Source organism: Hippopotamus amphibius, chromosome 5 (assembly GCF_030028045.1).
Source record: "Hippopotamus amphibius kiboko isolate mHipAmp2 chromosome 5, mHipAmp2.hap2, whole genome shotgun sequence".
NCBI lineage: Eukaryota > Metazoa > Chordata > Mammalia > Artiodactyla > Hippopotamidae > Hippopotamus > Hippopotamus amphibius.
Window position 1 is genome coordinate 75,150,853 of NC_080190.1, and position 14,545 is coordinate 75,165,397.

General features: G+C 39.1%; 1 protein-coding gene across 4 annotated transcripts in view; it reads left to right on the forward strand.

Moving 5' to 3' along the window:
* The window catches only part of ANK3 (ankyrin 3), a 679,472-nt gene extending 665,130 nt beyond the window's left edge, over window positions 1–14,342 (forward strand). For all 4 annotated transcript variants that reach the window (XM_057734351.1, XM_057734352.1, XM_057734350.1 and 1 more), the window contains 2 exons: window positions 2,031–2,117; window positions 14,192–14,342. In XM_057734351.1, coding sequence (XP_057590334.1) covers window positions 2,031–2,099 — 69 coding nt within the window. In that variant the 3' untranslated portion in view covers window positions 2,100–2,117; window positions 14,192–14,342. The remainder of the gene's footprint in view (window positions 1–2,030; window positions 2,118–14,191) is intronic.
* The last annotated feature ends 203 nt before the right edge of the window (window positions 14,343–14,545 follow it).

Genomic DNA, 14,545 nt, shown 5'->3' on the forward strand with positions numbered 1-14,545 from the left:
ATAGCAAGTAGAGTTTATACCTTCTTTTTCTAAAATTCCACAGAGCATGTGTGTGGTGTGTGGAGTGGTGTGGAGATCTATCCATCTAGTATGTTGCTAATCTCTATGCCACATCCTTTAGGGAGAGGAAGCAAAAAACATTCCTGGTGAATCTGTCACAGAAGAACAGTTTACTGATGAAGAAGGCAACCTCATCACCAGAAAAGTAATCTTCACGGGGATTTCATGCTTCTCTTGGGGTTTAGATGTTCTACTATTTGTTTGCTATAGTTTCACCTCTTAAAATAGAAAACAGGAAAATCTCTTCTTTCACTGTTGCTTCCTACAGATCACTCGGAAAGTACTAAGACGAATTGTTATCCCACAAGAGAGAAAACATGATGCCGTGGTAATGGAGAGGGACTGTCAAAAAGAAAGTAGAGGATAGAAGCTTTGTGAACTCTCTAGAATATGCTCCTAACAGGCTGGCATCTGCAGTGTGGCAGTTTGAAGCATTTGCTGCTTTTGACATCTTGTGCATTTGGGTCATAAGAAAAAGAGTCAAAGAAAAAGACCTTCCTTCCTAACATTCTTTAACAATATATATTTTTACTGTCTTTAGAGTTTTCATAGAGATCATTTCATTTACAGAGGTTGGACCATGCCAGTTCGAGCATGGTAGAGAAAATTAAAAACCCTCTACCACCACCCACCAAACCCCTCGGCCATGCCCCACATCACCCCACGTCTGCCCATCGCTTTACCTGCAGCCCAGTGCCTACTTGGGACCCGGATAGAGAGCACTTGTTTCCAGCAAATGCACAAGGTTTAATTAAAAGTTAGAGTGGCAAAAAGCTCATCTCAAGATCCTTACATCGAATCTATACATTTTCTTTCCAATATATTCTACAGGGAAATATGAATTCCCCTGTCTTAACCTGAGGGGGATTCTCCTCTTTGGGTTAGTAACAGCCCATTTTCAATGTGCCAGTTAAAGAACCAACGTCATCACTGAGCAGTGTAACTCAGCAAACGAGTGTAGCTCCCAGAGAAAACATCTCTGGTTGTTTTTCATTTCTTTCCCTTTCTCAGACCTTTACCCTTTTCATTTAAAAAAGAGAAACTTCAATAGCCTGTGTTTACATAAGAAAAAAGTAAACTGAGAATTTCTCAGGAGTATACCAGAAAATTGGAAAGGCTACTGTGTTTTCCATTATAAACAGCGTAAAAGCTGAGTATTTGTGCAACCGCTTTGCTCTTAGAGAAGGATGTCCCTGGAGCTTGGTAAAGAGATGTCTTGTTTTATGGGAAAAGGATGCCTGCTTGGTCTGGAGTAAGAGGAGGGGCTCAGTAATTCCACAATTTAAAAAAGAAAAATCTCAGGACTTCCCTGGTGGTCCAGTGGTAAAGACTTTGTGCTCCCAATGCAGGGGGCCCAGCTTTCATCCCTGGTCAGGGAACTAGATCTCACATGCTGCAAGGAAGACACCACATTCAGCAGCAAGGATCCCGCATGCCGCAGCTAGGACCCAATGCAGCCAAATAAAATAAATATTCTTTTAAAAAAGAAGAAAGAAAAAGTCTCAGCTCAACAGCATTTCCATGGTGTCTAGTTCCTGATTAGTGCTTTACTGAGAAATTTCAGTCTCATTACAACAGATTACTTACTATTCTGCTGGCTTAAAAAGGCAAAATTATAACTTACTAATATTTTTTATAATTGGAGTTTGAGTGCCTTGAGAGCTTGAGTGGCGATTTCTTTTAGCTTTACAGGAAATGGACAGGCTGTCCAGTTGTTTGATCACTAACCTACTGAATTACTGTAAAGTACAGAAACATTGTACTCATTCTGACAGTGCTCTCTAGCTTGCCTTGATGCTGCTGAGCTGTGTGGTTAAGGCAAATAGACTGTATTTTTGGATGTGAACTGACAAAGTGCTTTAAACTGTGTTTTGCTTATCCTGATCCAGCCTCAAGGGACCAGAATGGAAACTGCTTTTAAACGAAAACTCTTTCACCACGAAATCTTAACGTGCACTTTCCTTTTAAAGCAGGGAGAAGGTTATAAGGTGAAGATGAAGAAAGAAATCCGGCATGTGGAAAAGAAGAGCCACGCGTAACAGTAAACAGTCAAGGTGGTAAGTGTGCTCATATCAACAGCGCTGGCACGAAACCTCCTGTCAGACTTCTAATTTCACCAAATAATTGATCCCATTCCTGCCCCCCTTCCTCTCTTTTTCACTGAATTGCAGCTTTTGAATATCCAATATGCAGTTGTTGGAATCATTTTTATATTTATGTACGCATAAATACACGCACGAAAACTATGGCCTCTAACTCACAGTCTGTAAACTTTCTCTTCACAGAGTAGTCAGGAATTTAAATGTAAATGATGTTTGCAGATGCAAATGTAAATAGTGGTAGTTGAGTCTCCTCTAAGCAAAGGCGCGGTATGAAACGCAGTAGTATTATTCACTGTAACAGGAAGACTATTTGGCAACAATTAGTTCGTACAAATGTACTCTGAGATTTGTATTGACTCAGCTTTTCACCATTTTTGCAGAACAGCAGCTGAGAATATAATTCTGGTTGAAATAGAGTGGTTGCCAAGTTTAAATGAAATGACCGCAATCTCTATATACTACCTCATGTATTTTGTATAAACCAAAGCAAATGAAATAGGAGGTTAATGGCACTACTATGTTTTCTGTGTTAAAATATTCAGTAAGCTTTGTTTAAAGTTGAACTTTTCTTCATGGACAAGGATGTTTTCCTTTAACATTATTTTCTGAACTTTGTGCTATCTCTTGTCTACGGAGCTACAATTAGAAAGCTCATTTGGGGTGAAAAAGCAGATAGAGCTTCGAAAAGCTCTGCGTAAGTCTGTGAGATAAAGAAAGATGAGTTCCTTAGGGCTGTTCACCAACAGTTCTCCTAGCCCCAATTAACAAAGAGCAAACACATCCCAGTTTCCACTTTCATTCATCTGCTGTTCCCCAGTTACCAGAATCCTGGTTTGTGGAGTGCTGCCATAAGGAACCGAGAAATCACAGACTCTCACTGCCCCGAATTTTGTTTGCGAGGTAACTATAACTAAGGCCCAAAGAAATTCTTAATACTTCCACCTCCAAAAAAAAACTTATTATTTGTTTATTTATTCACTTAAAGATTTATTTCACTTCCTCTCTGTGAGGCACTAAGGAGGTATTGGTCCTCACTGACCTTACATTTTGGAGACTTAATGGTAGTCAGTCACTTCGGTATTTAAGGCACTGAGAAAACTCCTAAGACCTGCAGAGTGCCCTGGAAATAACAGTGTTGCTATACATACTCTTCTGGTGTTTCAGGTGTGCTCTTCATTTAATGCTCACGGCCAACCCTCTTGGATCGGTGCCTTTATCTTCCTCATTTAACAGGCTCCATATTGCCCAAGGTCACCTAAATAAAAAGTGGCACAAATAGGATACAAACTGTAACAGGCTGCCTCCAGAGCCCACACTCTCAACCCTGTTAATTAGAGATTTAACCTGGTCTGAGGTGACAGGGAAAGTTTCCTTGAGAAAATGATGCTTGAGCTGAGTTTTACAGGATGAACAGGACTCAGCTGGGTGAAGGGGAGGAAATTTGATGGTGTTTGGGGTAGCCTTCTAGGCGCAGACTGTCGCATTCTGCAAAGGCCAGAAGTGGGAAGAAACAAGAAAGGAGAACAGGTCAGTGTAGCTGGCAGAAGGTTTTGTCATTGTGTCTTGAGAGGTAGGAAAGATCAGAATATTCAGGCCTCATAAGCCTCTTTCCACTAAAAGTTTATGTTCTCCATCACTCACTTGAGCTTCAGGGCACAGAATGAATTGAAGGTGGCAACAATGGATGAGCAGAAAACCTGTTAAACGACTAAAGATGCTGGCTTGGGCAGTGAGGATGGTAAGAGGCAAGGTGAATCAAGAGCTAGCCACATGAATTGCTTTTTGTCAGGTGACAAGGGTGAGAGATGAGAAAATTAAGGGTGACATCTGTGAGGCAACAGCTAGAACGAACCCACCCCTTATGCATGTCTTACAGCTGAGCCTGCTAAAAGACATAGAGAAGATTTTTTTTGATTGAGGTGTGGTTGATTTATAATATTTTATTAGCTTCAGGTGTACAACATAGTGATTCAAAATTTTTATAGATTATGCTCCATATAAAGTTGTTATAAAATATTGGCTATATTTCCCTGTGCTGTACAATATATCCCTGTAGCTCATTTATTTTATACGTAATAGTTTGTATCTCTTAATCCCTTACCCCTGTCTTGCCCCTCCCACCTTCCCTCTCCCCACTGGTAACCACTGGTTTGTTCTCTATATCTGTGGGTCTATTTCTGTTTTGTTATATTCATTTGTTTATTTTTTAGATTTCACATATAAGTGGTAACAAAATATCTGTCTTCCTCTGTCTGACTTATTTCACTAAGCATAATACCCTCCAGGTCCATCCATGTTGCTGCAATTGGTATTATTTCATTCTTTTTAATGGCTGAGTAATATTCCATTGTATATATGTACCACATCTTCTTTATCCACTCCTCTGTCCCATCTGTTTATTTTTTGCTTTCGTTTCCTTTGCCTTAGGAGACAGATCCAAAAGAGTATTGCTACAATTTATGTCAAAGAGTATTCTATGTTTTGTTCTAGGACTTGCATGGTTTCCAGTCTTACTTTTAGGACTTTAACCCATTTTCAGTTTACTCTTTTTATATGTTGTGAGAAAATGTTCTAATCTTATTCTTTTACATGTAGCTGTCCAGTTTTCCCAGCACCACTTACTGAAGAGACAATCTTTTCTCCATTGTATATCCTTGCCTCCTTTGTCATAGATTAATTGACCATAGGTGTGTGGGTTTATTTCTGGGCTTTCTATTCTGTTCCATTGATCTGTGTGTCTGTTTTTGTGCCAGTACCATACTGTTTTGATTACTGTAGCTTTGTAGTATATAGTCTGAAGTCAGAGCATGATACCTCTAAATCTGTTCTTCTTTCTCAAGATTGCTTTGGCTATACAGCTGATTAATAAAACATTGAGTATGAGTTTGTAGTCTTGAATTGCTCTGTTTAAGCAATTCTCAGAGATAGATGAAATGAAACTAGAAGAGAGTTCAGTCAGCTTTAGTATGCCACTAAAAGTTTAGCAACTTGTTCAGTCATAGACTCAAACTGTGGGTGGGAAAGAACCAAAAAGATTACCCACACCAGCTGAGCCATTTTTCTAGAGTAACATATACCTAATACCTATGAATAAATAACACCAAAAAATATATGACAGTGCTATGCTTCCAGGGTCCTTCAGAGTGAATTAATACAGAAATGACTAGGTCACTAAATGCACAAGAGACATCAAAATGATAAATAATCCACCCTGTAAAGCAGTTGGCAGGGCCTTGGCTCACTTGCTATACCACTCAAAGGTGAGAGAAACTCGCTATGAGAATTCATATAAATGTGAAAACAGCTTCAGCATGAAGCAAACAATGTGTCAGATGGAAAGAACAGTGATTTGACAGCAAGCCTCATTTTACTCTCCAGGGTGGTATTTACCTTTCATAAGTGAACTTAGGAAGTGAGTCCAAGAGTACTGCCTGGAATTCGAGAACACTGAATGAGTGCTCCGGAAAAGTCAATTTGCAGATATATTGAGAGTTTTTATAGCCATGCTGGCTGTCTTTTTTTATTTAAAAAAACAAAAACAAAAAAAAAAACTAAGTACATGGAATGTGACCAAATTTTACTGAGTCTCATATGGTGACATCAAAATTTTTATTCTGCATTTAATAACCACTGAATTTTGAGCTATCTGAACCCTATACCTGCTTTTCTTTAATACTGAGTCACAACCATCCTATTTTTAATGTAAGGGAAAAGCTGATGGCTTAAAACAAGAGTAAAGATTTGTATATAACATGCTTTATAGTTTATAAAGTACTTTTTACATTTTTGTCTTATTTAATGCTTCAAACAAGCCTCCAGGAAGGTCAGACCAATTTTGGTTGCTGCCTTTTACAGATGAGGATACTAAGGCTCAGAGAGGTCATATGACATTTCTTCTGTCACACAGCTGTGATTGGAAGAGCTAGGACTTGAACTCAAGATTACTGATACTTCACCTAGTCCCCTAATTCCACTAAACTGTCTTTCTAAAATTATTTATGAATAATAATAATAGTCATATTCTATCAAAGATGACTGTATGCCAGGTACTAGGTACAGCGTTGTTTTGGTAGCCCCCAAAACATGCTGTAAGGTAAGTACTACTACCCCTTTTTTAATGAATGAGGAAACTGAAGTTTAGAAGAATTAAATGACTTACCCACGGTCCTACAGCTAATGAGCAAAAGAATAAAATCTGAACTTATCCAGAGCCTAGCTAACTATTACTCATATTAACAGTTAAATAGTATTTGATGATTATCAGAAACCTAAAGGCAAATTTTGAATTAAATACATGTACTGTACAAAGGCAACCTGTAGTAAACTTCTTCATACAATACACAGTGAAAATACTCAGTTTTTTGTTTTTGTCTTTTTAAATAAAGCAAAACTTCAGAGCCACAACCCTCAAAAATACCTTTAGAGAGCTGACTAGTGAAGCTGCAGCAAGGCAAGGTCCCCAGATACATGCTATAAAAGCCTGTGGAACAGCTGTGTTTTAAACCTCTTTTAGGGAAATGCTCAGGATCTCATAGCCACATGGAAGCCAGGAGCAGCAACCAGGCTGGCCAGGGGAAACATTTTATCTGAGGCCAAAAAGTTGACTCATTTCATTCATGCCTTCAAAAAGTATTTGACCTTCCACCTGGTTTAGAGTGAAGGCTAGATATACAGTTGTGAATGAAACCGCCATGGCCCCTGCCCTTCTGCATCTCTCATGCAAGGGGGAAAGAGAGGGGACACGTGTTGTTTAAGGGCTAAAAACATGAAGTCCAAGATTCAATGGAAGAATAACATGGGAATATATAGACTTGGGGGCTGGGGAAAGTCCCTCTGAAGTCATAACATTTATGCTAAGACCTCATAGGTGGCGCCAAAAATGAAAAGAATGGGGAGAAGGAGAAGAGGACTCCAAGCAAAGGGTACAACATGTGCAAGGGCCTTAAGGTGGGAAAAGGCCCAACACATTTGAGGAAATGAAAGGAGATCAGTGCACCAGAGCCTGATGAGCTGGTGGGGGGAGGTGGGGTGAAGCAGGCCCATGATAAAGTGAGAAATGCATTATCATAGGCCAGAATATAGGATGTGGATTTCATTCTAAAAAAATGTGAAGCCTTTGAGAGATTTGAAGCAAGAGCCTGACCTATTTTTTTCCCCCAAGCACACAAGCAATGAGGAGAAGGACTGGAGGCAGAACAAGAATAAGCTAAAGGGGATGAGCTAGCAGGTTACTGCTGTAGTCCAACTAAGCCACCATGGTGTGGGGCTAGGACCTGGGCAGTAGTTTTAGGAAAGTCAACAGTATCTGATGGCTTGCAGGTAGGATGGAGGGTTGAGTCAAGAGTGACACCCAAGTTTCAAGTGTAAGCAAGTGGGTGGTAGAAAATGGAACAGGATGAGTTTTAAGAAGAATATCAGGCACTCAGGCTTTTGTTGATACACAAACCTAGAGCTCTGAGGAAAGGCTGCAGCTGGGCATATAGAAATGTGAGCGTTATCACTAAAGAAGTGAATACTGAATATCAGAGAAAGGGAACACCAGAGAATAGATGTGATTACCTAGATGTGATTTCACTTCCAGAAAGTGAAAGTGAGCAAAGAAGGGGCTCAGGCTCAAGCCCCAAAGAACAACATTTTGAAGAGGAACAGAGCTTTAAAAGGTTGCTTCTGACCTCTTCCTTCCTAGAGATCTCCAAGCTGTTCTATCTCCTCTAATCTAAAACTGCCTACATCTACAGCCTCAGCCCTCTAGCATATTTGTTTGGTTTTACCTCAGAATATTTTAATCCATGCAGTTTAATATCAGTGGATGAAAGAAACTTTCCTATAATGCAGATTAGCTGATAAGCTTTTGTAAATAAGTGACCATGCACATTTAGAATCCCGTTACATCTTAGTTTGTGACACACACTGTGTAGGTGGTCAAGGGAGTCCAGCATTTAAGACATTATCCTAATATTACTCAGCCATAAAAAAGAATGAAATAATGCCATTTACAGCAACATGGATAGACCTAGAGATCATCATACTAAGTGAAATAAGCCAAAGATAAATATCATATGATATTGCTTATATGTGAAATCTAAAAAAAGAAAAGATACAAATGAACTTATTTCCAAGACAGAAAGAGACTCACAGACATAGAAAACGAGCATATAGTTACCAAAGGGGAAAGGGTGGTGGGGGCAGGGAGAAATTAGGATGTTGGGACTGACATACACACACTACTGTGTATAAAATAGATAGCCAATAAGGACCTACTATATAGCACAGGGAACTATACTCAATATTTATAAGGGAAGAGAATCTGAAGAAGAATGTATCTATTTTATATATATATATATATATATATATATATATATATATATATATACACGTATAACTAAATCACCTTGCTGTAAACCTGAAACTAACACAGCATTGCAAATCAACTCTTCTTCAATTAAAAAAAAAAAAAAAGACATTATCCTAAGTATCGGCACTCATTTGAGGGCCTATATCTGTAGAGTCTAGTCCAAGAGGCAAACATGATCGTAAATAACACAAATCAAAATACAGAGCTATAATGAAAGATATAAACAAATCACTAGGAGAATCCACTGGAAGATGCAATAAACCCAAATAGAGGAGATCTTGCAAAGCTTCTTGGAAGTGCATATTTGAACTGGCTTTCAAAGAAAGTAGGATTTAAGACCAAGCAGTGTGATTATATGTGCTATGCTCAGGAGTCTGGCCTTTATCCTGGAGACAGTGGGGTACCACTGGAAGTGTTGTGGTAGGAGAATCATATGGTCAGATGGGATTTAGGTAACCCTAGTGGAAGTAGATGGAGTTAGTGGTGAGGAGAGTTTTGAACATAAGGCCCTCAGTTATGAGATACCGATGAGGGCCTGAACTGGGCCACAGACAATATAAAGGAGAGGACAGATTTCAGGAACATTTTAGAAGTAGAACAACATGATTAATTCCATAGAGGGAGTAAGGGTTGCGAGCTTGTGTGTAATCACTAACTAAAATATAGAACCTAAGAAAACAAACACAAAAATTAGGGATTGAAGTAGCCTGGGTGATGAAGTAGGTCAATCTGCAGTGCCCTCAATATCTGTCAATGATGAGGAAGAGAAATCTGAGCTAGAGATCTTAGTATGGTCATCTCTGATACAGAAGTGGCATGAATGAACATAAATCACACGTTTAACAGCTATGTAAACTTGGCCAAGTTATTTAACTTCTGTGCCTTAATTTCCTCCCCTCTCTTGGGATAAAAGTAACATTTCTCATAGAGTTGTTGTTGGAATTAAATGTGTTAATCCATGTAAATCACTTAAAATAGTGGCTGGCAAGCACTCAGTAAGGTCAGCTATTATTAACAGTGTTAAGGCGGGGTAGGGGGTAATCAAGATAAATTAGGAGTTTGGGATTAACATATACACACTACTATATATAAAATAGGTAAACAACAAGGACCTACTGCATAGCACAGGGAACTCCACTCAAAATCTTGTAATAACCTATAATGGAAAGGAATCTGAAAAAGAATATATACTGAATCACTTTGCTGTACACTTGAAACTAACACAAGATTGTAAATAAACTACACTTCAATTTCTTTTAAAATGATGTAATTTTAAAAAAGAGAGAGAGGTGAGAAGAGAGTCAAGAAGAGCACCTGAAAGAGCCTGGATGCAGGAGGCCAGGGGACAATGCAGCAGCAGCCAGGTGTGCTAGAACACAACAGCTGGGAGAGGTCGGAACAGCAGCATCACTGAAAGCACCTGCGTTGTCACATTGGTTTACACTTCAGAACACTTTCAATTATTTCATATCACTTGTTTCTCATAGTAGCCCTGGGAATTTGGTAAAATAGGTATTCTCATTCCTCTTTACTACAGAGAGCAAAATCGCTGAGGCTGTAGTTAATGACAGGTCCTGATTTTAACCCAGACCTCCTGATTCTGCTTCCAGTAAATCAGAACTATGGTCTGAATTGTTTCCCTCCAAATTTAGGATGCTGTCCTCCAGAATATTTTCCAGAATTCATCTGGAGTAGATAATGTGTTTATGTAGTATTTTTCATTATTCTTACCCTTTAAAAGAATCCCTAACAAACCAAAAGCCTTAGCTTCAAGGTAAAGGCGCAGGGGTCTAGAGCCAGGTGGCTTGACTTCCAATTCTGGCTCTCCCACTTACTAAATGTGCCGCCTCTATAGTAGCTCTATGGCTCTATTTTCTTACTTGCAAATTGGAAGAAATAGTACCTTACTGTTATTAGGATTAAATGAGCTAATCCACCTTAGAGCAGTGCCTGGCACATCATAAACATTTAATAATAGTAACATTATTAGTTGTACTACTAAATTAACTATACAACTTTATTAGTGTTATATTTTTCTTCCACTACCAACATGTATATCAATACTTTCCCAGTAATTACTTTTCTTTTTTTAAAACTGGCCCTGTGACCTCAGGTATTTTTTTCATCACAAGTCACTAGAAAAGAACAAACAAAAACTGAGTCCCACTTATTGGTATTAGTTGAAGTACAAATCTACATAAACTGGGAATTATTTTTAAATTGCGTAGTAGTTTATTATGATTACATCAAGTAATTAGAATTAATGCTTAGGAAAAAATGTTCCTAGCCCCATGACTTCCCTAACAAGAGAGAAAGAGAGAGGAAAGGGAAGAGAGAGGTGGGTTAGGAAGAGAAGAACTAGAACAACAAATTGTCTGTTCTCAGTGGGCTATAGGGAAGGCATATCAGAAAAGGCTTTGCTTAAGGCGTAACTGAGCTAAATCTTTAAAGATGAGTAAGAGCCTTCAAAGGTGGATCTCACTAGGGAGAAGATAGCCCACATTTTCAACGAGATGGCATTTGAAACACACTTGAAGGGTAAAGAGGAGTTAAATGAATACAACAGCAGGGGATTATGGGTGGATACAAAATCATGAGCAAAGAAAAGGAAGTTGGAAACCAATGGGTTGATGACTGGCATGTAGTCTAGATCCTCTAGATCTTCTGAGTGTGGTCTGTGGACCAACAGTATCAGCATCACCTGGGTGTCTTACTAGAAATGCAGAATCTCTCAGCCTACCCTGACCTACTCAATCATAATCCACGTTTGAAGATCCCTAGGTGGTACTTTAAGCTTTGGGAAGCGCTGCTCCAGAACATATTACTGGCTCTTAATCTTGGTTGAACATAGGAATCATCTAAAGAGTTGTTTGGGGGTTTTTTTGTTTTATTTTTTTAAGTGTTTAATGCTGGGCTCCATCCCTGGAAATTCTAAATAAACTGGTAAGCGATGTGGCCTGGACACTGGGATTTTTTTAACCTCCCCAGATAATTCTAATGTGTACCCAAGTTTGAGAACCAGTGGAGATTGTCAAACAATGCTTTTCAGTGGAGAGTATGAGCATTAAACATGAAAAGGTTTCTTGGGCTGAACTGCAGAGAGCTAGCGGTGTTAAGAGTTTGTGTGTGTGTGTTGTTGTGTGTGTTGTTATTGTTGGGGTTTTTTATTTTTAGCTAGGCACTAGGAGCTAAATACCACTAGTATATGAATCTATAAAGGAAAGCTTGGTTTTAACCAAATATATTCCTGATTTGAAAATGCGATGTGGAAAGTACAACATTCATCTGTGAAATACACACTGCCATGAAAATACAATGAATAGCTATTTTTCTAATTTTAAATATTTCTTAAACAAAAAAAATTATAGTGAAATGACTAAATGGAACGATTGGTTTTCTGAGTTGTTTTTTCCACTACATTTGGGTTTGAAAAGCATGAAAGCCCAGATTCCTAAATGCCGGTGTTTTTATCTCAGATCCATTATCTGAACCCAGAAAGAGAAGATGACTCAGACTCTATTTCTGAAATGTCATCTTGATGGATCCTGCCCTCGCACCTTTCCATCAGATGGCGACCTCACTGCAGTTTACTCAGAGTGCCAGTATTTTACAACAGGCCCACAGCCACTCAGCCAAGGCGCTCATGCTTTTTGTGCAACACTGTACTTGCTATATAGGCTTTTGTCCAATGAATAACCTTCCTGCACCCCATGTGATTAGGGCCTAAACACCCTGATTGTGTGATTGAGAACAAGAGAGATTTATAAAGGGAAGTCACACCCAACTTTTTAAACTATCACCCACATTATATCTGAATGTAAAGGGGCCTAAGTAATAGTTTTTTTTTTAAATTATAGAAACATATCCACTATTTATAGAAAGATAATGTTCACTTGCATTGAGGTGATAAGAGAAAGACCTTGCTTCTTATTGCAAGGTTAACTGGGAAGCTGGATTGGTTTCTGGAAGATGAAGCAAAACAAAAAAAGTTCAACTGGGTTGTAGTGATGACTGCATATCTATATACATTTACTAAAAATTACCAAACTATATATTTACAATAGATGAATGATATGGTATATAAATTATATATCAGTTAAGCTGTAAAAAGTTGGGGGGGGGTCAATTAGAAAAAAATTGCTGAGAATTCTCCCTGAGAAAACAAAGTGACATCACTGGAATAACATTATCATAGGACCATCTAAGAAGCCTGGTGCCTGGAAGATTAGGAACAGATGGTAAAAGCAGAGGTGAGAAAATCCTGATCTTCTTACTCTGATTTGCACACTCTCTGGGACATGGCCTGCCCAGATGAGTCACTTTCCTTCTCTGGAATCTCTGCAGAGTCATGGGAATGGGGCAGGTGTTGAAATCACCCCAGAAGGAATTGATATTTTGATATTCTTGGCTCCAAGCACTAATGACCTGGGGCATGGAGGTCAGCAGCACTTCTAATACAAAAAAGGAAGGCAGAACTATGGTGGGGCAGACAGAGGAAGTGCGTACTAACATGTTTACAGAAGCTAAGGTAGCCCGGGTGATCCAACTAAAGTGAAAGAAACTTGTCTGGGGTAAGTAACCTCAAGGTCACTGAGAACACGTTTAAGCCCCAACAGAAGCAGAAAGGTTCTCCTGGACCCACAAAAACAGTCTGTTGCATGTATGTCAGTGAACAGGGTTGTTCCAAAAATTAATCTTGCGGACTCACCTCTTCTCTTGGGGCTATGTCTTGCTCTTGGGCAGGCATTTGGGTCTGTCACATTTTCACATTGAGCAGGAGGAAGGGGCATATGTAGGAAGAACTCTGTGTTATGGAGAAGGAGTTCCTACCAAGAACAATACTGCACAAGAGTATGAAAATCTCTGGCAAAGGATGTTAATTTGACTTATTAAGACTGGCTGTAAAACAATGATACTTTATGCAGGTGTTATCCAGTAAGACAAGATGTTCTCAGTGGAGCCTCCATAAAAAAGCTCAAATAAAATTAATTTATCCTGTCATGACTGACGTGAGGCAGAAGGGAAAGTATTCTTTTCAATGGCAGAAGATAGTCTTTAATTTGAATTTGCATATGGAAAAGCAATTTCATAGTAAATAAAGTAATGACACTGTTCTCCCTTTTTCAAAGGCTGCATTTTGTGGGATGAGAGGCTTATTCTAAAACATACAAGCATGACTGAGGTGCTCCATCCTGACTGCGTATCACTGGCCCTGTGTGTGCTTGAAAACCCCAGACATTTTGATGGAAATCCCAAAGCACCTTTGTCAGCCTCTTTATTTCACAGATAAGACTAAGGCCCAGAGGTCTGCAAATGGCTTTTCCCAGTACCTGAGTGACCTGAGCATCAGAGACAGAACTAGAACAGGGTCTTTCTGACTCAATCCCTGAAACCCCTAATATAGGAAGCAATGTTCTGTGGCGGGGACAGGGTCACCCAGACAAGGTCACTCCAAAGAGCTTTCCAGCACACCTCAGGGCGTTGTTCTCTGAGGAATCTGGCAAATCGCCTCAGTCAAAAACATGTTCAACCACCCCCTAGGAAGTCGAGGGCCCCCATTCTCTGAGGCTTTTCTGTTGAATGGAAGACTTCGGCAAGTTCTTTCTAGAAAAAATAATAAAAGGAAAGGGGGGGAAAAAGCTCAACTCACTACCTATTGTTTCTCTTTCCACAGGATCATGTGTTTTTACTGCCAGTATTGAGAAATTCGTGGAAGATAAGTCAGCAGGAAGTAAAAATTTATGGAGAAGAATGTGTGTGTTTGCTGCTTCCACACATTAATGGCATGATTTTTTTTTTATGCAAAAAGAAAAAAAAAAAGAAAACGAAAACCACCCACATTTTAATTTAGCATGAGCCAATTTACAGAGCATGGAAATTCACTTTCATTCCCAGGATTGGCACGTGTGCAATTAGCAATGCAGTGTATATACAAGAAGCCATGCTGTTAACAGTTTATCTCAAGTAATTTGGTGTCATTTACAAAAGGAAGAAATTCCTTCCGCCAGAAGGGACAGAAGGATATGGA